The sequence below is a fragment of the Abrus precatorius genome, unplaced genomic scaffold, assembly GCF_003935025.1.
Source record: "Abrus precatorius isolate BTA unplaced genomic scaffold, Abrus_2018 Scaffold9, whole genome shotgun sequence".
Classification (NCBI taxonomy): Eukaryota; Viridiplantae; Streptophyta; class Magnoliopsida; order Fabales; family Fabaceae; genus Abrus; species Abrus precatorius.
Genome location: NW_020874439.1, coordinates 21,375,845 through 21,398,984, shown reverse-complemented (window position 1 = coordinate 21,398,984; position 23,140 = coordinate 21,375,845). Strand labels below are relative to the sequence as shown.

The window sequence follows — 23,140 nt, the reverse complement described above, 5'->3', positions numbered from 1 at the left end:
AGATTAACAAAGAATGAATAGGTATCTACACATGTGAAAAAAAAATCAATTTGTTAGTGAGAGAAGACGAAGAGAGCAAGTTAACAGAAAAAAAAAAATGAAGAGAACATAAAAGAGCAGAAAAAGACGAACAAAACTTACAGTAAAAGAGACCAACTTTGTTAGCTAAGAAGAAGAAATGTTTCATTTATAAACAGTTTTAATGACTTTAGAGAGCAAAAAAGACCAACTTTGTTAGCTAAGAAGAAGAAATGTTTCATTTATAAACAGTTTTAATGACTTTAAAGAGTAAAAGAGACCAACTTTGTTAGCTAAGAAGAAGAAATGTTTCATTTATAAACAATTTTAATAACTTTAGAGAGTGATTTTTTATTAACTGCTCTCCAATGTGTGACTTTAGAAAGCAGTTAATAGAGAATCATTTTTAGAAGTATAGATCTAAGAGCGGTTAATAGAAAATCGTTCTTTAAATATATAGTTACAAAACAGTTTTTATTAACCGTTGTCTAAGTTAGAATTCTAAAAACTTATTTTTGGCATAATATAATATATTAATTTTTTGTTTCTTTAATTTTTTAAATTTTTTAATTAAGTTCTTGTAATTTTAAATTTTTAACAATTGAAATTGTTATATACCTGTTGTATATCAATGCATGATATTTATATAATTTGATAGTCTATTTTTTTTTTCAATAATTATATTTTATAAGCAGACGTTTTAAATTCCTAAATTATATTTTTATTTAGTGATATTTTTAATTTTGAATTATTAGTAATTCATTTGGATTCTGCATGGTGACAGAGAAAGTTCAAAACATTTTTTTTCCTTCTTTATTCTTTTTGTTTTATCATATTTTAGCTGGAGCATATTTAATATGTGAGTTAAATATAGTTTGAAAGATAAATCTCCAATTTAATTGAATAGAATGGAAAAATATTAGCTTTTGTAAAGGCCATACAAGCCTGTTTTGTGTAATATACTAAACTATGCTCTTCAGAAAATGAAAAAAAATTATGATTGAAATGTGATGTTTTATTTAGAAAAGTGTGTAAATCAAGATTTCTTATAGAAGTCGAATTTCAATTCTCATAGAAACAGACCATGTGTTATGAATGCCAATGTGAATTATGTTGATAAAATACATTTAAGTGTTACTGTGCACATATCATGGAGCACACCTACGACCCTACATAATTTTGTCTGTCAAGCTAAAACAATATAATATACCCAAGTTGACCAACATTTTGCACTGATGAATTTTCCGATTTGTCGTGAAAGTAAAAAGAAAAAATAGATAACAAAATTTCATATAAGTGGATTAGTAAGCGAGACATGAATTTAAATTATTAAAATTATTTAGATAAATAATATAATAATTTGGTTAACAAAATCGAAGTTAAAAAAAGCAGCAGCATGGCAAACAAATCTGAAAGGGGCCAAGCCGAATAATTATAAAACTTAACAAAGAGGTCTACGCTTAGAAGTACAGGTGCAGACCAAAAGATAATGCATTCACTTTTTTTAAAAAACTTTCCAAAAATCATATATTAATATTGATCAGATATAAAAAAAAATAAAATTAAAGTAATATAATAATAAAAATTATTTGTTTAATTTTAATGAGTATACATTTTTATTTGATTATTTAAAAATATGTGAGTGAAAGACGAGATAAGTATTAAAATGCATGGATTTGGCATTATATATATACATGAAATCAATTTCAGAAAATTTGTGAGTAATTATCTAAACTCAAACCAATACTTAATTAGTAAATAGTAAATCGTTCTTTCTGCCTATTATTAGTATTTTTTTTAAAATACATACCTATTATATTTGATCAAATTGTGATTTCGGTTGGTGCATGTGAATGAATGAAACAATTGGGCATCTTATCCCACTATTCTATTTTTATTTTCATATATACATACATACATATATATATATATATATATATATATATATATATATATAATACTTTTATAATGTATGGCTGCCATGTCTTAAATGAGCAACCACAAGGACGCACCTACATTCATATCCATGAATTTCTTTATGAGAATGATGACGGAGACGATGATGCATATGCATGGAACTATTATTTCGCTTGCCACTCTTTATTTGCATAAAAAAACAACGATTAGGTGTATAAATAGTTGGGACTTCTCTTTCGTAGTTGGACTCCATGAAATTAGCAGTTCAAGACGATTCATTTGTAATAAAAATTCTATGCCTTGGTTTTCTATTTTGTTTGATTCTAAACCGATAACATATCCAATTAATGGATAATACATGAATACCATTATTATTCTCCAAATTTGAATTTGTTGAACTTCTATCCAAAATTATACAAGTTGCAATGCCGTACATGATTCAACGTGATCATTGTAACGCCCTAAAAGAAATTAATTATGGTCCTGATTCGATCATATCAAAGCTAAAATGTAAAGGAAATAAAATATATATGGAGTGTCCATTCCTTTGAGAGTTACGAAGGTACTGAGGCAGGTAAAGATATAACTTTATGATTATGATTTTTGTTAGCTCGATGCATAGCTTCGTAATATATTTATGGGTAGGATTTAGTTATTTTAAGAGTAATGTTGAGAAGAGTTATTTTATTTAATAACTCATTATAAATATTGAATTTTATTAATTTAACTGTAAAATAAAATTATATATTGATATTAATTATAAACAACATTAATTTTCATTTGTGTTTGTTGTATATTTAGTTATTTACTTATTTAAATTAAAAAATGTGATTTGAAAGTGATAAATATAATTATGTAATTTTATTACAAATATTTAAAGTGTTGAGCTATTTTTTATGACTTATTTAGCTATAAGCTTTATGGCCTTTGTAAAGATATATTTATTTATATAGTTTGATAATCTATTTATAAAAAGATTATTAAAAATTTTAAAATAAAGTAAGTCATTAAAAAAGTTAATAGGTCAAATCACGCTTAAAAAAAACTAAATTAAATTTAATAAAAAGTTAATGACAGACAATAAGTCAGACTTAAATTTTAAAATTATTAAACAGATCAGACTTACTTATAGAAAGACTAACCTAATTTAACCTATTTCTATCCCTACCTAGGCCTGATGGATTTCGAACAATCTTCTACAAACAATACTGGCATGAAATGGGTAGTAATATAAGCTAATTAGTTAATAATACTTTTGAGAAAAATAATTTTGATAGCAAGCTCTCAATAAATCTTATCTCTTTCATCCCAAAAGTGGATTGTACTAGCAATTTCATGAAATTTCGATCTATTAGCCTTTGTAATGTCCTTTATAAAATCATTACAAAAGTGCTTGTTAATAAGTTGATACCTATTTTTAATGACTTCATTGGAGCACTCCAGAGTAGTTTCCTCTTATGTTAGCGTACTACAAACAACACAATTATTTTGTAGTAAATCCTTTATATGATGCACAAGTCCAAGAGGAGAAAATGAGATGTTGTCTTTAAATTATAATTGAAGATTCTTAATGTGCACCCTCCTAAACTTTGGATTTCCAAATAAAATAGTAACTCTTATCATGTACTATGTTACTACTCCATCCACCAGCATTTTATGGTATTAGAATTAACTTTCTTCATTTTCTCCAAATCGTAGCCTCCGTCAAAGTGATTCACTCTCTTCATATCTCTTCTTTTAGTGTATGGAGATGTTGACTCTTTCTATAGAAGATTATGTAGGAATAATCAGTGGCACCCAGTTAAGGTTAGCTAAAATGGCCCAGCTATATCTAATTTGCATTTTGCTGATGATGTGCTTTTATTTACCAAAGCTAAAACCTCTCAAATTAAAATCATAAAGAAAATTTTTGATCAACTTAGTGTTGCTTCTGGTCTGAAGGTTAAGTTCATAAAATCTCGAGTTTATGCTTTGGTTAGTGTCAATGGTCAGAAACAAGTCAAGTTCACCTTTATCTCAATTATTCATTTTACTTCTTCCCTTAATAAATATTTGGACTTTCAAATGATCTCAAGTAGAGTGAAAAGAAAACACTTTGACTTCATTATGAAGAAAATTCAATATAGGCTTGCTAATTGGAAGTCTATTTTCCTTAATAAAGCGAAGTGTTTAACTCTAAATAAGTAAGTTATTACGACGATCCCAACATATTACCTACAATTGTACAAGTTGCCTCAATCTATTTTTCACTTAATTAATAAGTGTGTGCATAATTTTCTTTGCAAGAATAATGATGGAAAGGGAATTAACCTGGTGAACTGAGATACAATTACTCATAGAACCTAAGATGGTGACCTTGGTTTGGGAACAAATAAAGAAGCTGATGTGGCTTTATTAGGTAAAAGAGATTAGAATATGATGAATAAAAAGGATAAACTTTAGATCTAATGCTTGTAGAAAAATATGTGAAGGAATTCATAGTAAAGATGAAGAATCTAACTCTTGGCAAGCAATGAAAAATATTATGAAGAATGTATTCACTTTTTGACTTGGTAATGGATAAATATTCTTGTGGATTCATGACTGGTCAGCACTAGACATATCATGTTACCACACTACTTATATCAACATTCAAGATATAAAGTTGTAGGTTATGGATGTTTAGTCTTAACTAAGTAATGTTAGGACTGTCTCATATTTGATATTGTAATTTTTTTTGTTTCTTTACTTTCCTCTACTCAAAATGATAAGTTTGTACTTTAACATATTTTTATAATCTATATATTTATTTGTGGTATTATTTTATTAGGTTTTTACACTAATTTTTATAATTATTGTGTAGATTAATATAAGAAGGACACGGTTAGGTTAGAGCACATTTTGGACTCAAATTAGTTGAAAATAATATTTCACAGCAATGAATATACCCATACTTTAGTTATTTTAAGTTAATTGTTGTGTTATTTTAATTTCTTTTTAATTAAATTTATATTTAAATCTTTATTTAATTTAATTTTATATCCTCTAAGTTCAAATAATTAAATTTAAAAAAATTTAATAATTAAAAATAATTCTTTTGAGATAATATTTTAAAATTTTATTTTAAAATTTTTTATTACTTTTTGACATGTATACTTGCTTATAAAAAAAACATACACTTATGTATTGATTTTCGTATTTTCTAAATTAAATGGATAAATGCATTCATAAAATAAACGGTATATATCTCTCAATACAAGTTTAAGAAGAAAGATAAATTATCAATTATTAACCTCAAGACATGTTTTTTTTATCAAACAAGAATGAAAGTAACAGGATAAAAATTAAGAAGCTAAGCCTCAATTCTCTCTAAACCTGTTGCATCTAATCCCACCATTGGACTGAGTTGAAAAGAATATTGTACGAGATCAACAAAAGGAACATGAGTTCAGACTCCAAACTTGCAAGCATATCCGTAGAGTGATTGTCTTCACGTAAAGTGTGTAATAAAGTGATATTTCAAGATTGAAAACACACATGTCTAATAATACTGATCAAAGAAGCATAAGGATGGGTGTTTGATGCTTCCAATGAATGAGATCAATTGCTTTTGAAGAATCTGATTCACAAATGAATTTGATACTAAATTCCAACCCAAACCTCATGAAGGGTGGCTAATATTCTATATTAAAAATGGCTGTGATGCTACAAGAACCTTTAAAACTAGTAACCAACAATTTATACTTATGACAATTTTTTATTAATATTAAATGTAAGTAATTGATAATAGTAAAATTTTATTAAAAATTAAATTATTATCAAATTTGTGTATCTCTAATATGATTAATGCTTCTAATTCTACTAAAATTTTGTTGCTAATAATTGCTTAAACTTAGTTTTAAAGATTGAAACTAACAAAAACAATAAAAAAAAAGATAATTTATAATTATTTGAAAAATAAAGACTAAAGGCATGAACACTTTTTTTTTTTTTGGTAGTTCACTTATGTTTTAAAATTAAGAGTTTCTAAAGTATTATTTATTCTCTCTTACAATTATATTAGTAGTTAGGGTGCTTTACATAAAAACTTTTCAAATAAATAAAAATAATAATAAACACTTAAAAGTAAATATAAACACACCTTTGAAGACTCCACAATCCAAAACCAGATTGATTACCACTTATCAATGCATACTAGTCTAAAATAAAGACTAAAGCATTTACCGAAAGGAAAATTAAAAAGTGCCTGGTTAAAGATTTGAGATTTAGTAATTAAATATACATTATCTTATATTATATATATATTTTATTTAGATCATATATATTTATGCTACACTGTGATAAAATTAACTCTCTTAACAATTATTTTTTTCATTCACAGGATTTAAATCTGAAACTTTCCTTAAAAAGAAAGAAGTATGTAAGTATCACTTGAATCAACTTTTATTAGTTTTATATACCGTGTTTAAAAGTATATAATAATTTTTTATTAGAAATTATAATATATAATTTTATTAATGGATTAAATTTTATAATATCTAGTAAATATTTATTGTATGTAATGTTTTTGTGTGTGTGTGGTTACTTATATGTTAAAAAATCGATTAAACATAGTTTTTTTCTTTTAAATTACCCGTGGATAAGTCATAATCTATTGTCGTGTAAACTCAATGCATTTCAACTGATGATGTTTAACTGACTCACAAACTTATGATTTAAAACATTAAACTTGTGTCTCCATTTAGGAGCATATAGAGTGTTTTCAACAACTTAGTTTAAAATCAAAGATAGGGTATGTGATCATTTGTTGACATCTCCAGAAACTTAAAATGTATCCAATTTATCGTCACCTGAAAATCGTCGCATGTTTATAAAAAGATAGTCCATTTATTTAGTTCAAAAACTTTAACATCAATGATCTTTTTTGTTACGTGTTAATTAATATCATCCAGTTATCAAATGCATGAGGTACAAGTAACGACGTTGGTATATTTGACTCTTGAAAATTAATGATAAGGTCTAAAATTCAAATGTCGTGTCATTCCTTGAAAACGGAAAGCAATTCGTTTCTTTGAAGTTTATGATTATTCCTTTATTATTAGCTTAACTAAAAAACGTCATTCTACAATTTTTATTAACACTTTTAATAAAGGGCTTTGTTAATTTTAAGAGCAATTAATAATAATAAAATTTTATTAAAAAAGAAATATTTATTATATTTTTATAATTTTAATATAATAATTATATATTTTTTTATAAAATTATTTTATTTATAAATACTTAAACTCAGCCCTAAAAATTGATATTAACAAAAAAATTTAATAAAAAAATCTAAACAATTTTTCCTGCTTATACATTAATTGAATTTATTCAACTTGTTCACATCAAATGTCAAAATTGAAAAGTTTGTAACTTAATTGACACATGTCATTCTCATTGTCAATGTTTTAAGCTCACGATTTAACTAAGATACAAAAATGTTTGTCAATATTCCATAATAATAAGTTAATAAAGTGAAAAGTGTCAATGAGCAGCCAACATCCCAAATGATTACTATGTATATATTTTAGTTGTTTATAACACCTTTGAGTGTGGATAAATTATTATTTAATGATGTGTCTATCCAATAAAGTCAAGATTAGATTTAATGATGTTTGCTGATCTAAACGCCACACGGCTGCATCTCATGGCAATCTTAATTTTCAGAGGATAAGTCTACACTGTTAAACAACTAACTCCCTCTAAATACGTATTATAAACTCATCTCGTTTTTCAATGTAAATAAGTATTGATGACTTCATGAAATTTTTTGGTCCCATAAATTGAGATAGAATTAATAATATGTTCTTGATCTCAAAAGAATTAATGAGAAATTAATAGTTTTATAAAAAAACTTGAAATAAAAATATATCGATAATAATTTTAATTAATATTTTTTATTTTTAATTAAATCTTAAATAAACAAATATTATATTTATAAAATAACAAAAAGAAGAAACATTTTTTACGAACTCAACAATACTAACTAGGCGAATTATGTATGAATTTTATTTTGTGTAATTTTTAAAATATTTTTATTATTTATTAATTAAAATTAAAGTTTTAAATTAATAAAAAATATTTAATATCATTTAGAGTTATTAAGATAAAATTTTAATTTTGATTAATAAATTTAGTACTTAAAAATTTATACTTATGTTTTGTCTTTTTATTTTTAGTGTGCTGAAAATACATTAAAAATTTATAAACATGCATAGGTTTAATACAAAAATTATAATTAATAATATTAAAATAAATGTAGATCAATACTCATTCAAATATGAACTCAAACAAAATTTTTTTTTATTAATCTAACATTTTTTAATCCACAATTTTCCTTAAAGGATAGGTATAGACTTTGAAGAACTTTTTTTTTTCATAAAAGGATTTAAAATTGTTAGGATAACATTTAAGTTTTTTCTATCAATATACGACATTTCAGAAAAAGAAAATCTATACATTTTAGAATTATGAAAATCCATTCAAAGGAATCTAGCTGCTCATTCTTGACTAGTGTGATATGTAATAATCAGCATGCTGGGGCCTTTGATTAATTTGATAAAACCTTCATGAGCCTATAATACTGTGAGATTGAAAGGAAACAACCCTTATTTTGAAAACCCTTTCGTAATATTTGTATTTTCTACTTAGAGAATTATTCTCATGTTGCATTTAATTAAGCAATAAAATTTTCTTTTGGTTGAAAAAAATATAAATTTGTACTTGTAGTTAATATGAATAGAAATACACTGATTATAGCTGCCAATAAAATATGGATACTACCATTCTCTGTCTGCGCTTTCGTTAAATAACGATACATCAAAGTATATATTCTGTTCACACAACTTTATATTTTCTTTTACTTTTTTCTTTTTTAAGTGTTTTATAGCTGACTTCTGTCGAACTTAGAATCTTTATTCCAAAATAGCATCGTTATTTAAAATATAAAAAAATGACACTGTATAATATATGGAATATAATTTTTTTAATTTCACTTATATTTTTTATCTTTTCATATACATGAATTTTAAAAATTTACCCCAAATTAAGAAAAAACTTTTTATTGATCCATTTTAATGTTCACTATATGATTTCCATCTTGAAGACTTGAACCTTGCTGTTACGTCATACCAATATTTGTGTTTATAACTATACTTTTCTTCAAATTTTGCATGGTGATATATAGATAGTAACAAAAACTAATTAAACATAAAATCGTTAATAAATAGTAATTTTTTTCGTAGTGAATATATACTGCTACCTTCGAGGGATGGTAAAACATATATAATTTTGAATTATAAACCAATTAATAGATTAACAATAGATTCTGTAAATTATTTTCTCCTCAGAAACAGTTTTTAAAATTGATCATTAAATTAATTTTCAAAAACCAAAAAAAAAAAACGATAGAAAAAATAAAACATGATTGAACAAGCCATTAGAACCTTGATTGAAGCTACCATTAAAATATGAAGATTATGATGAACCCTTATCTATGTGCTCTTCCGTTAACATACGATAAACATCAAGTATATATATTTTTTTATACACGAATTTTTTATTTTATTTTTCTTAGTCTCTTATACTCAAGAACTTATAGAACCTTTATCCTCAAATCTTGAACCTAACTCCTAGCTCAAACAATTGAGTTTAAGATGTGTAGTTTTCCTCTAACTTTACAAAGTGATATAAACATTAAATATATTAAGTAGATGCTTATGTAATGGTAATTTTTCGTTTTAATTTTTTTTTATTGATTCTCTTATTCAGTATGCAAAACGTCTTTAACGGTGAATGCACCAGCAAATTATTCATAGAGCTAATCTTTGAAAATTACAGTAGCACCTTAAAAAATGTATTATATAATCAAATTTCATTTTGATAAATTGATTATTATAGATTCGATTTAGAATTCTTCATAGAGATTGCAGTACCTAGTAATATCTGACGTATTGAGTGGACTGGCTATGCCTATGAGGGTACTTTTGTGCAATCCCAAGTTGTTTTATACATCTGTTTTATACGTTTTAATTTATATATATTATTTACTCACTGAATCTCGTATTTACACATTATTTAATATATTGAATAAAAAATTAGTAGAATACTTATATCCCTTTAATATAATTATAATTCTTAAATTATATCTGTTTTTAAAAAAAGGTATCTTTTTTATATAAATTTCCGGGTTTTTTTTGGTCGTTGTATAAATTTCCTGGAATTACAGCAATAGGTGGACGGGGACTACTTTTTTCGCATGTTGACTAAAACGGATAGCTGGCGTTACTGTAATAGGTTTGAATACCTCTTCTACTTAACAACAATAATAGAATCGTTTTTCTATTATAATAAATTTATATTTTTTTATAAATTAGAAAAAGAAAATTAAAAAAAGTCTGTTGTGAAAATAATATAACTCATAATAATATTATTTTGTTTATAAAAATAATCAAAATTAGTACTTTATGAATTATAAGATAATTAAATGATAGATATGGAATAATAATAAATATCAAATTTCGTAAAGTTATATATTTAACATTTTTTATCAAAAATAAATTTTATCAATTTAATTATTAATTTATAATTTTTAAAAGTAGATCAAATTTATAAAATTTATATAATTAAAATTTAATTGATGCTTAAAATTAAATGTTAATTGATACTGAAAATATGAAGCAACCCTATACATCACTGTCCCAAAGTCAGCACAAGAAAATTAATATTGCCAAGCAATTCATCGTTTGACAGGAAAGTAAGAAAAGTCTCCTTGATACTGCAATCTACTGTCAATCTGGACATATCCGAAGCGTAACCATGAGAAATACAAATGGTGGAACTGCTGAAACCAAAGGGTCAATTTCCTTCTATTTTACAATTGAGTATTTCTTTTGAACAAAGCTATTTTGAAAGTTTCTCGCCAATGGTTATCTTTCAACTAAGCCAAGACTTCTGGTCCATTATTAATTACTCCATACCAATTCATTTTGATTAATATATTTAACTAATGACATATATGAATTCGTATGCGTGTGTGATCTAGCCGTGGATCTATGGAATACTATAATGGCAAGGATCAGGCTGCAACATGCAGGTTAATTCATCGTTGACAAAACGCAAATCAAAAACAATTTGCCTTTCCTTGAGGCCAACAATTAATTAGTAAACAGTTGGCAAATTTGTTCCTAATTAGTAACAATAATACTACCCAGCTAGAAACTATCCTCAGCCAGTTAGATTATGGACGTAACATAAGTCATAAGATATAAAACATGTATCTATATTCAATATATGTGTAAGAATATGAACATACTGTAACTATAACGCGTTTCATTGGATGATTATATTGCCGTCATTGGGCCAAATCAGTATTTAGGTAAGGTCAAAGACCCCGATTTTAATTACATATCTTTAATCGATTTTTTTTTCCCAATCTTTTATAAAATATTGCTACCCATTTAAATGCTGTGTTTTAATAAATTCCAATAGTTGTTGCTCATACACAAATGAATGAACAGACGTGCATGAAAATATAGAGCCAATCCAAAAGTAAGTAGGAAAAGTAAGACATGGAGGGCAATATTCCCATAGTTTACAAATTTCCATGCATAATTGTCCAACAAAGCACCTCTTCTCTCCCTCTATTTAAAGGCCTCCAATTTAGGACATGAGCCCCACCCACCCTCAAACCCAACCTCAAATCCCCTTCCCTATTTTTTTTTTCTCTTCACCCTCCGACTCTTGAGCCATAGTGTACCTCCTCACTATGACACCATTTCGCTTGCTAATAACACTTCTACTTGTTCCCTTTCTATTTTCTTCCATTGTCTCCGGCTACTCATTCAATGACATCAAATCATGGTGCAACCAAACCCCTTACCCCCAACCATGTGAGTACTATTTGACTAGCAATGCTTTCAACAAACCCATCAAAAACAAATCCGATTTCTTCAAAGTTTCTCTACAACTAGCCTTACAGAGAGCCCAAAAGGGCCAAGAAAACACTCACTCAGTAGGCCCAAAGTGCCGCAACGCCCATGAAACAGCCGCATGGACTGATTGCCTTGAACTCTATGAGTACACTATCCAAAGGCTCAACAAAACCATAGACACCAAGTGCACCCAAACCGAAGCTCAAACTTGGATAAGCACAGCTCTCACAAACCTTGAAACGTGCAAAGATGGGTTCTATGACCTTGGTGTCCCAAACTTTGTGTTATCCTTGTTGTCCAATAATGTAACTAAGTTACTAAGCAATACACTATCTCTCAACAAGGGTTCTTACCAACCACCAAGTTACAAAGATGGGTTCCCAACATGGGTCAAACCCGGTGACCGAAAGCTCTTGCAATCATCTTCAGCAGCTTCTAAGGCTAATGTGGTGGTGGCTAAAGATGGGTCTGGAAAGTACACAACGGTTAAGGCAGCCATAGATGCTGCACCAAAGAGTAGTAGCGGAAGGTATGTGATATATGTGAAAGCTGGGGTATACAATGAACAAGTTGAGATAAAAGCGACGAATATAATGTTAGTTGGTGATGGTATTGGAAAGACTATAATCACAGGTAGCAAAAGCGTTGGAGGGGGCTCCACAACCTTCCGTTCAGCCACTGTTGGTAAGCAAATACTATCATATTCTTTTCTCTAACTTTTTTCACTCACCAAAATATTAATACCAATTATACACTACTTAATGATGGTTTAATTAGTGGTAATAGATAGATAGGCTAATATATCAATAATTTATTTTACCTTTTAATGACATATTATTATTTCATTAATCAAGTTCATCATTCTGTGTACATTTTTTATTTGACATTGAAAAGAAAGAGAAAAATATACTATTTTTTAATAACTATAGAAGAAAGTGTAGTAAAATTCAGTGTGAAAAAATCATGACTCAGTTTACTTGTCTGTGAAAGAAATAACCACTATATTAAAACATTATATTTTAATAAAAATTATTAATGTTATCTTTTAGAATTGATTTTAAACAATTAAAAATGATAACTCTCTTATAAATAAATATTTATTATATTAAAAATATGATAAATATATATTTTTCGTTAAAACAATACTATTTTTAAATATTTAAAAATAATCTTAAAAATTATTAAAAATAACTATTTTAATATGCCTAGGCGTTCTACTTCCAACAAATTTTATATGATTCTATACATAGTGGTGTACTTACCATAAAAAACCGACAAAAGAGTTCTTGGACAAAAGGTGATTAATAATAACAAAAAAAAATGAAAAGATGCTATTATGATATCAATCAAATCATTTTGTTTAGTTTTCAACAACCTCTATTAAAGAAATCTCAAATTTCTATTATTAGACGGAATCTTAATTTAATAAAAGCTTCATCTTGTCTTGATTAAGGATTGAGATGTTGGTGGAGCCCAAGATCCACATTAAGTGGTTAAAGCTAGAATCATTTTCGATATGTATTTTATTCAAAAAAAATTATTGTTAAATCCTTCCGAAAATTCATATTTCTCCAATTGAGTATTGTCCATTCAAAAAAAGAAATCAATCAATCGGGAAAAGGGATAATAAAGGGAAACTAAATATAATAATCCGTAGCAAGTCAATGAAACATTTTTTGTGCTGGTTTCTTATTGGAATTAAGACAACGTTCTATAACCGCAGGTTTGATTTAAGAATAAATTTACGTGAATAATTTGAATTAGTGGTCTTAAAAATTAAAGGGTCGCATACAGAACTTGTCTTAGAGAGCAAGTTAAAGGTTAATAAGCTTCTTGAGAGGTAAATTATATAGGAGGGGATCGGAATTGACTTTTAGAAGTCAAACAAGCTATAGAAGCGTGCATGGTTTAACATGCAGAAAGGGACATATATACGTTCTAGATTATCATATTTTCTTTTTATGGACCACTTCTTAAATATATGCTAGTTAAAAGAAATTGCATTCATCTTCTTTTATTCCTAATTCAAAGCAAGCATGTCCCACTTTGATATTTTCTCCAAGTTCCATGTACTGAACCTAGATTAAAGTAGAAAATGAGATTTTTATCAATCGGTATAGTAATTTGAACAATTCAAAAGCAGACAAGACTAGTTACTACGGCATTTGGATAGAAACTTTTGTAATTGATTTTGAAAATAAATATATAAGCCACAAAAAAGTTCATTAATACAATAATTCAATAGAAAATAGTTGGCATTTCATAAAAAAAGTGTAAGCAATAATTAATAGTTAATTAATTCAACTATCCTTTATTTTATTTTTTGCAGCTGCTGTTGGTGATGGATTTATTGCACAAGACATCACATTTAGGAACACTGCAGGGGCAGCAAATCACCAAGCTGTGGCACTACGTTCAGGGTCTGATCTCTCAGTATTTTATAGATGTGGCTTTGAGGGTTATCAAGACACACTATATGTTCATTCAGAGAGGCAATTTTATAGGGAATGTGACATTTATGGCACAGTAGATTTCATCTTTGGTAATGCTGCAGTGGTGTTGCAAAATTGCAACATTTATGCAAGACCCCCTCCACAAAAGACCATCACAGTCACTGCACAAGGAAGAACTGATCCAAACCAAAACACTGGAATCATCATTCACAATTCTAAGGTCACAGGTGCCTCAGGTTTCAACCCAAGTTCTGTTAAGTCATATCTTGGAAGGCCTTGGCAAAAGTACTCAAGAACAGTGTTCATGAAAACTTTTCTTGATAGCTTGATAAACCCTGCTGGCTGGATGGAATGGGATGGCAATTTTGCTTTGGACACTTTGTATTATGCTGAATATGCAAACACTGGTCCAGGTTCCTCCACTTCCAATAGAGTTAAATGGAAGGGTTACCATGTTCTCACTAGTGCTTCTCAAGCTTCACCTTTCACTGTTGGAAACTTCATTGCTGGTAACTCATGGATACCAAACACTGGCGTGCCTTTCACATCAGGGCTTTAAATTGCTTATTAATTTTATAAGTTGGTGCACCTTGTGATTAGCTCTTGTATTGATTCATGTTAAATTATTTGTCCCGTACAAATCTATATCATGGCTGTACTAGGGAATAATAAGGCAAGGAAAAAAAAATAATATCTTGGTACGGCCAATAAATTGTATTGGTATTTATATTGTTACTATTGAATTAAAGAATTGTTATTGCTGGTGGAATTGCATTCGTTTATAGAATCAAAGATCAAAGTTTCATTTATAGGTCGTCATTTTCTGTTTGTCTGTGTTTTTCATATTGAATCTAATTAAGCTGCGAGGTTCTCACATTTGGCGATGGAATTGTTTTTACTCTCCGGGCCTTAAGATTAGTCCATGTGTGAGCACAATTTAAATATCAATAAATGATTATTTTATAAATTATATAGAATAAAGTTTCATTTTCTTGAGTTGATCTGTGTGTTGAGGTTGGAATTTGGATCATGTCATCTCTGATGTCTTGGAAGCTTCGTGTTAGTCCATGTATCGACATCATAGGGCAATTAAGAATGGGTCATCAATCTAATATGTGAGTTAGAGGACCTTGAATTGTCTTCTCGGTTATACATTTAAGAGAGATGACCCCACATAAATAAATGCTGAAAATGTTATTTACTATCAAAAGTAAGATAACAAGATATTGTCCCTTTTAATTTTGAGATATATTTTTAAAATGATATGTATATAAAAAAGATTAAAAAAATAAAAAATGTTACACAATCTAATAATTATTTATTAAAATCTTATTTCACATTTTGTAGATATAAATGATTTTCATAATTTTAAATATTATGTGTGTATATGCCTCTGTATATTAAATATAACTTTACTTTATAAACTATTTTAGATAAAACCATTTTAGGAGTTACTTTCTTCTTCGTTAATAACAAATATTTTTTAATCTCATTTTTTTAAAATACAAATACATTGAATAAAATATATTTTAGATTAGTGTTTATATAAAAAAAAATAACTATAATTTTAGCATATTTATAAATTTTTAATGTTTTGTAATTTAATATTTTAAAATAGTTTGGATCAATTCTTAAACACTTATTTATATATATATATATATATATTTAACAAAATAGGCTTTTTGTATGAATGGTTACTGACTACATCGCTTTTCAGAACACAGACTTAAAATTATATTATAAAGGTTAATTATTTATAAAATATATTATTGGATAAAGTGTGCGAAGTACAGTGTAACTCATGCCACCCACTTTTTCCTTCTTTCCATTAAAAAAAGTGCATTTCAATTATGCATCACCTAACGATTAAGTCGGGAGCTAATCGAATCGATATTTTAATAAATTTTATAATTTAAATATAATAGATTATTATATGATAAAATTTAAAAGGCATGAACCTAAAATTAAGATGCATTTACATTATATATGTTAAGAAAAAAAAAATCTCGCGCTAAGTTAATTAAACTTATAATCTTGTTAATTTTTCAAAAGAAAAACTTGTCAATCTCTTGCAACAGTCAACTTTCATTAAAATTAAACGCCTTATGTAATCATGTTTGACTTTCAATACTTACACTTATCCAACTTTTCTCGTAGGTAAAGTCTTACGACATCTAAATTCTAGCTAGAATCATTTGAAATTCTAATTCTTGACAATTTAAAATCCAAAAACAAAAACAAAAACATCATTGTCACAAACGAGTTTGCAACTTTACATCTCTCGAATGTTCTTAAACTTAAGACTTGCAGTTTTGATATTTAATCCATCCTTATAGCATTTTTCTTGCTTTTGTCATTACAGCATTTAAATAATTAGCTTATAACTGTCCAACATTTCTTCTATTAAGGTAAGATTTTTACTTCTTTTTCTTTTGGGTGCAAACCATTTTTATTATTTTAAGGCCCAGAACAATAAAAAGTTGCTGGACCTACATAAAAGTTGAGTAATTAGATCTATATTTTTGTAGATATTTGAAATAAACCCAAATTAAGAATGAAAAAGCCCCTAGACAATGAAGACATATCAACCTAAAACGAAAAACAAGCCAATGAAGATATATCACATATGAACAAAAAAGAAAAAAAATATAACCAAATAAAATAATAAAGAAATAAGAATGAAGACAAGTCTTGATTGGTGCCAAATTATTTGGGACTAGGCATTGTTTTAAACAAACAAAGACGATCAAATTTATAAAAGAAAAAAAAAAACGAAACTCTGATTATCGTTATTACATGAGTTGGAAAGAAAAATGAAAATACTGTTAAATCAATCTAAACCAGTCTCCCTTCTTATGGAATAAATCATTATTTTTAAATCAAGCTTCATAATTTTTTATTTAATACTTTTTTTATAAAATATTAGAAAAATTAATATATTAGAGAAAATGGCATTACTTTTTTTAAATACACTATCTTTATTGCAATAAGACTAGCAGATTATCAGACTTAATTTTACTACCAAGATGTTTGAATATGCGTTGAGTAACATGAGTTTGAAATGCATAAACTACTACTAGTGTACTTGGTTTTGCATTAAATCCACATAAACTACTACTATCATCATAAATTATAGCTTTTACGTCAAAATATGGTAACGTAGATCCATTATATACAATGTTAATTCGACGCACATCTATGTGAAAATCTTAAATGTTCACATGAGTTTTAGGTTATAGTTTTGTTGCTTATGAAAATTGTGATTCAAACTAGGTTGTACTTTTAAAAGAGGCTTTGCAATCCATAAACAAGTTAATTAATTAAAACTCAGAACAATCTAGATTGCCTTTCAAGAGGGCATTGAACAAAATATGTCAACAAAGGTAGTACAATAAAGTAATCCTATTAAGAAAGAAATCATACTATACTAGAGCAACAAAGAAATTAATTTTCATGAAAAAAAAAGAATGATGATATTTTGTCGGGAGATAACGTGGGCAAGGGATTCAACAACCCTTCTGAAATTGATGAACAATGAGAGTGCCACTTTGTACACATAACATCCACCCTCTGAAAAACATAATGTATTAATAATAGCACAAAAGTGGAAGCAGCACTTTCATAAAATTTAAACAAACATTTGCTTACTTTTTGAAATGATTACCCCTCTTCTTTGAGTGTAATCCCCACCTACAATTTTTTTAACCTGCATATAATTTAAAAATATTGAATATTAGCCCCATTAGTTTATCAGTCGTTATTCAATTTAGAAAAAAAAATTATGTTTTATCTTGTATATTTAGTCATGAAAAATTTATCACATATATAAGGAGTCGTATTGCACCAATTAAAAACTAAAATCTTGCAGCCAAAACAGACTTTTTCTTTCATTTTATTATAAGCATTACAAGATTAAGAAATCAAATGTTACCCATTGCTCTTCGGCAGATTGAGAGGAGGACAATTAGAATGGCTAGACCTGCTAGTACTCCCACAATAATGGCAACTGATTTTCCCACTTGGTCATCGTCGTTGGAAGATTCTGCACAAAACACAAAGTTAGGGAAAAGCAACGATCAGAACTATTGGTTTACTGTATAGTGTGCATTTGATTTGTAAGATACTAAGGAAGGCTGCTATAATATCCCATGACTACACCAAACTGTTGGGTTTGATTAAAAAAAAAAATAGTGGTTTGTACTTTATAATATTCAAATTGTAAAGGAAACCTTTTTAATTTCAAAAGCATATCTAATAAAAGTTTTGCATTTTGTTTCATCATAACCATTAATTAGTTTAAGAAATTGGAGAAAGAATATAAAACTCTTCAGTGTTTGGTACTAAAAGATTGTCCTTAGATTCCATAGTATCTTATTTTTAACATTAAAATTTATTTTTGTGCCAAATTATGAAACTTGAAAATATAGGATAGAGAATAAAATAATAAGTGCGTTCTGAGTTTTAAACAAAAGTAATCAAACTTACAGAAAGTAAAAGGGCATAGAGGAATTACTGTCCCTGTAAAGCATAAAAGTAAACACTTTGCTTCATAAAAAGATTACATGTTGACAATTTGTTAGGTACTAGCTGCATCTTTTTCACCTCCATTTTCTCTTCAAATGTTTGTCATGAATGGCACAAAGTTTCTTTAAGTAATTTTAATCATATTCCAAAATTCCAAAAAAAATAAAAATCAACCTCCTTCTCTTGCTTCTTTCCCCGAAGAATTGAATCAGTTTAGTCATTCACAAAGTTTCCTTTAACAAATGCTCATTGGGAAGAATATTGAATGTAATTATATTAGCACTAAACTAACTAGTGGGTACAATTTAAAATAAAAAAACAAATCAGAGAAGATTTGCCTTTGAATAAGATACATATATATACTTCAATTTTAAATGCACAATGTATAAAAAAAGAAATTAAATCCTCACATAGTATTGAATAACATAATACAATCGCGCTGAGAAAAACATAAGTTTTATCAAATTTAATGAATGCAAACCAACAACTATAGTGAGTAACAATTATGTCTTTCGAGCTCTCACAACAAGGACTATATAATGTTACTTATTAATACAAGAGAATCCAAAATAGGGGGTAAAAAGGAAAAAGAATGAGATATCAAACGGACCTGGTTCATCATAGTAGCCAGATTCCCAATACCTAGCATAACACTGTGCCAAGAACACATCAGCAGATGCTGCTGATCCACATATATTCTTCAGCTTTCTCACTGCTTCTGCAAGGCAAGAAGAGCAATCTGCAACAGTTAAATCCCCCAAACACTGTGCAAACCCTTCAACAAAACCTGAAGTACTAACTCCAAATCCATTAGCTACTTGCAAATCAGCAAGAACATCATCTCTACGCCTAAAGAACTCAACATCATTTGTCACAGCTTTGCTACACTTCTTGAACCAAAGGCTAGTGTCAGGTTTTCCAAGGAAATCAACATGTTCATATCTTAGATAACAGCCTTCAAGTTGCAAAGATGCTCCAAGGGCCAAGGGACAAACCAAACCTATTTGGTTAACAGAACTTTGAACACATTTTGAGCAATCAATTGGTCTTAAATCACCCCTACATTGGTACAAGCCATATATGGACCCTTCTGAGGCTGTTGAGCTTCCATTTCCAATTGCAAAGCTATTGTATAAAATGTGAGAAGATGAGCTAACAACTGAAGACAGAAAAGAATTAAGGTTGGCTTCAAAGGGTGTGTTAGGTTGGTATTTTTCTTGAGAGCACCCTCCATAAATGAACATTTGAGTTCTTGTAGTGTAACCTTGAGCTCTAAGAATTGAAGAAAAGAGAAATATCATATTTGAGAGTTTAAAAGCTAAAATGATTCTATGAGTTCTCAACATTCTTTTTTCCTTGCTTCCTCACAGTAAAGACTTTCCTTTCTTTCATGGTTATCATGATAATATGAGAGTGGGGTGGTGGCACTTTTTCGGTCGTTACTGAATTCTCACGTGAAGCCTTTTTCAGTAGGAAAGCCTTGTGAATGTTAAATTTTATATTTCAATTAATTTTAGATTACCTGAACATTCAAAACTTGAAATGATCGTACTATTCATATTATTTTTAAAATATTAAATTAGCCTTAAATTATCTTTCTAAGAGCAGGTTACTTATTTATGCTATCAATTTTGTCTCTATGGATCAAATTATGAATTATATCGAACAAGTTACATTAAAGTTTACAGTTAGCTAAATTTACTTTACCAATCATCTCGAATTTCTGGCATCCAAATTCATAATTATAAATCATGTGTATCCTCAATAGATTATGATTTTTACATATTTTTGCGGCAAAATAATGAATTACAATGAGAACTTTCAGCTATTACTTTAGAGAGAAATTAAAAGAATATATTCCTTTCACTTTCTTCTCAAACTGTAAAATACCCATTGAGTCACTGACACAGGTGAGCCATATGATAAGTTTGAGTGAGTATCTACGTCAAGAGAATATTATAAAAAGATATGTTGGTTGATTTTAAAGATGGATTATTCCCAACATTATCTAGAATTTTTCAATCAGTTTGAGCTATTTTGTATTGCCTCTATTTTAATAATATAATAGCTACTATTCTTGATAGGGTAAATTACATTTACCTCTTATAATTTTTTTTAACAATTGTATCTGTTTATATTTATTTTGTAACTATTATACTTATAAACTATCATTTTGTTATTTTATTTAGAGAATTTTAACTTATTTTATCATTTAAATTAATATTTTATTAGTTAAATTTTTATTAATTTAATTATAAAAAATGATTTCAACACGACCTGAACAAACATAACAACGTATGTAAAAATGTTGCAGAAAAATAATAAAAATATAGAGAAATCAATAAAGAGTTCATCTTATCCTCGTCTCTGCGTACTAAAACCTTAAATTTTCCATCTTAAATTCATTTTTTTATTCTTTCTTTCCTTCTTATTGCAAAGTTGTGTTTTCATAAAGCAAACTAGTTACTGAGTTTTTTCTTCTCTTATTATTTGTCATTAGAAATATTTTATGTTTAATTATTTTTATTTTTATAATTATATGTAACTAAATACATTTTTTTTAGACTAAAATTTATCTTGTAATGTAATTTTAAACCTTTATATATATATATATATGATTCAAAAGTTATTCTTAGTTATCAATTAATAGACAATCATACTATTAATAAATTAATAAAAATAAAAATTCCTTTAGGTTTAAGAGTTAAAAAAATTAATTTATTACATCAATTTTCAATCAGTTAATTATTTTTAACAAATTTTATATTTATTGAGGTTCTTATTTATTTTTTATTTTCTATAATTATTAAGATAACATATAAATAAAAAATTATCATTATCTTATGATTATTAGGTAGTAATAATAGTTAATTAAATAATTAAAAATTACTTTAATACAATTGAATAAATTTAAATTTGGTAACATAAAGGTAGTTAAGAATAAATCGAAGTTTGAAATTTTATTCATATCAAATCATATTTGTGATTTCTTTGTTTATTTACTTTTCAATTTCAAATTTTAATTTTAATTTAAACATTCTTAACTTTTAAATTTACTTAACATTTAAGGAACAATAATAGTAAATATTTATTATATAATTTATGTGAAAATAATATTAGAAAAGTATTAAACACTCACTTTTACTGCAATTAAGAGATACAGTTGTCTATTTGTTAAAAAAAATTTGAAGAGTTAAAATATGCTATATGCATCAATATTTTGCATTTGTCAAAGTATTGCTAATTGCAAGTAGTGGCATATTTTAAATGTTACTAAGAGGAATGCCGGTAATACTTTTTCTAACATATTATTTAGTTAAAATTTATTAAAAATTAATAAAAACATGAGAGAGAAAATTAATTAAAAAATAAAAAAAGTGAGATTTAGAAAATTTATATAGTTTTTAATAAAAGAGGATTCAATTATATTGCAGTGGAAAGTCTATTTAGCAGCTCCCTTGCTTTTAAAAGAGGATTATTTGTCAAAGTTCAATAAGAATAAAATAACGCGATTTGAAGAAATATCTAAACAAATCCTTTAAGCTCCGTGAATCCAATTTAATACGGGAATTTACTTTTTTGTGCACCTAGTAAATACATTTATAATTTTTCCTCCAAAATACCCTTTATAATGATACTAATAATAATTATTATTATTAAATTTTTGAAATTATATCTTCACATTTTAAAAATTAATTTTTTTCTAAAAATAAAATTTTGTAATTAAGATTCTATATTTCTAAAAATATATTTTCAGAATTAAAATTTTACACTTAAAAAAATTAATTTTTTTAATACATATTATGATGCTTCTTTTTTCAGTCATTATCTATCAATAGTTTAGTTATGATAGCGGGTTAATTATTGGGCTGTTAATCAAATGACATTGTTTATTGAAATTTTGTGTATCATGTTGACGAGTGTGTCTATTATCTTTTGTATTTAAAATACTGATATTCGTCACTCTTATTTAAGTATTTTGTGTTTAAAATAATTTTTTTTTATGACTATATCAATAAATACAAGAGAGTAGCAACAGACAATCACTAAAAAATATTTTGCAGAACATTTAAAATTTATGAGAGAAAATATATAATTAATCACAACAAATTTCATTTGCATATAAAATAAATAAATTTTCTAGTTTGTTTATATGTATAATTTTTTAACTATTAAATAAAAATATTAATAAATGTTTACATTTTATATACATGAGAATTGATGGAGAGAGCATCTGATATAAAAAATAAAAATAAAAATTATATCCTTAAAGCTTGT

General features: G+C 26.9%; 2 protein-coding genes across 2 annotated transcripts; one reads left to right on the top strand and one right to left on the bottom strand.

Annotated features, from left to right (window-relative positions):
• Positions 1-11,629: 11,629 nt before the first annotated feature.
• LOC113850088 (pectinesterase 2-like) lies at positions 11,630-15,102 on the top strand. The gene is made up of 2 exons (XM_027480452.1): positions 11,630-12,569; positions 14,215-15,102. The coding sequence occupies exons 1-2, from the start codon at positions 11,720-11,722 to the stop codon at positions 14,895-14,897; spliced, it is 1,533 nt and encodes a 510-aa protein (XP_027336253.1). The 5' UTR covers positions 11,630-11,719; the 3' UTR covers positions 14,898-15,102.
• Positions 15,103-18,258: 3,156 nt separating this feature from the next.
• Positions 18,259-20,163, bottom strand: LOC113850986 (cysteine-rich repeat secretory protein 15). The gene is made up of 2 exons (XM_027481487.1): positions 19,473-20,163; positions 18,259-18,380 (listed from the first exon to the last, which is right to left on the bottom strand). The coding sequence occupies exons 1-2, from the start codon at positions 20,161-20,163 to the stop codon at positions 18,259-18,261; spliced, it is 813 nt and encodes a 270-aa protein (XP_027337288.1).
• Positions 20,164-23,140: the final 2,977 nt, after the last annotated feature.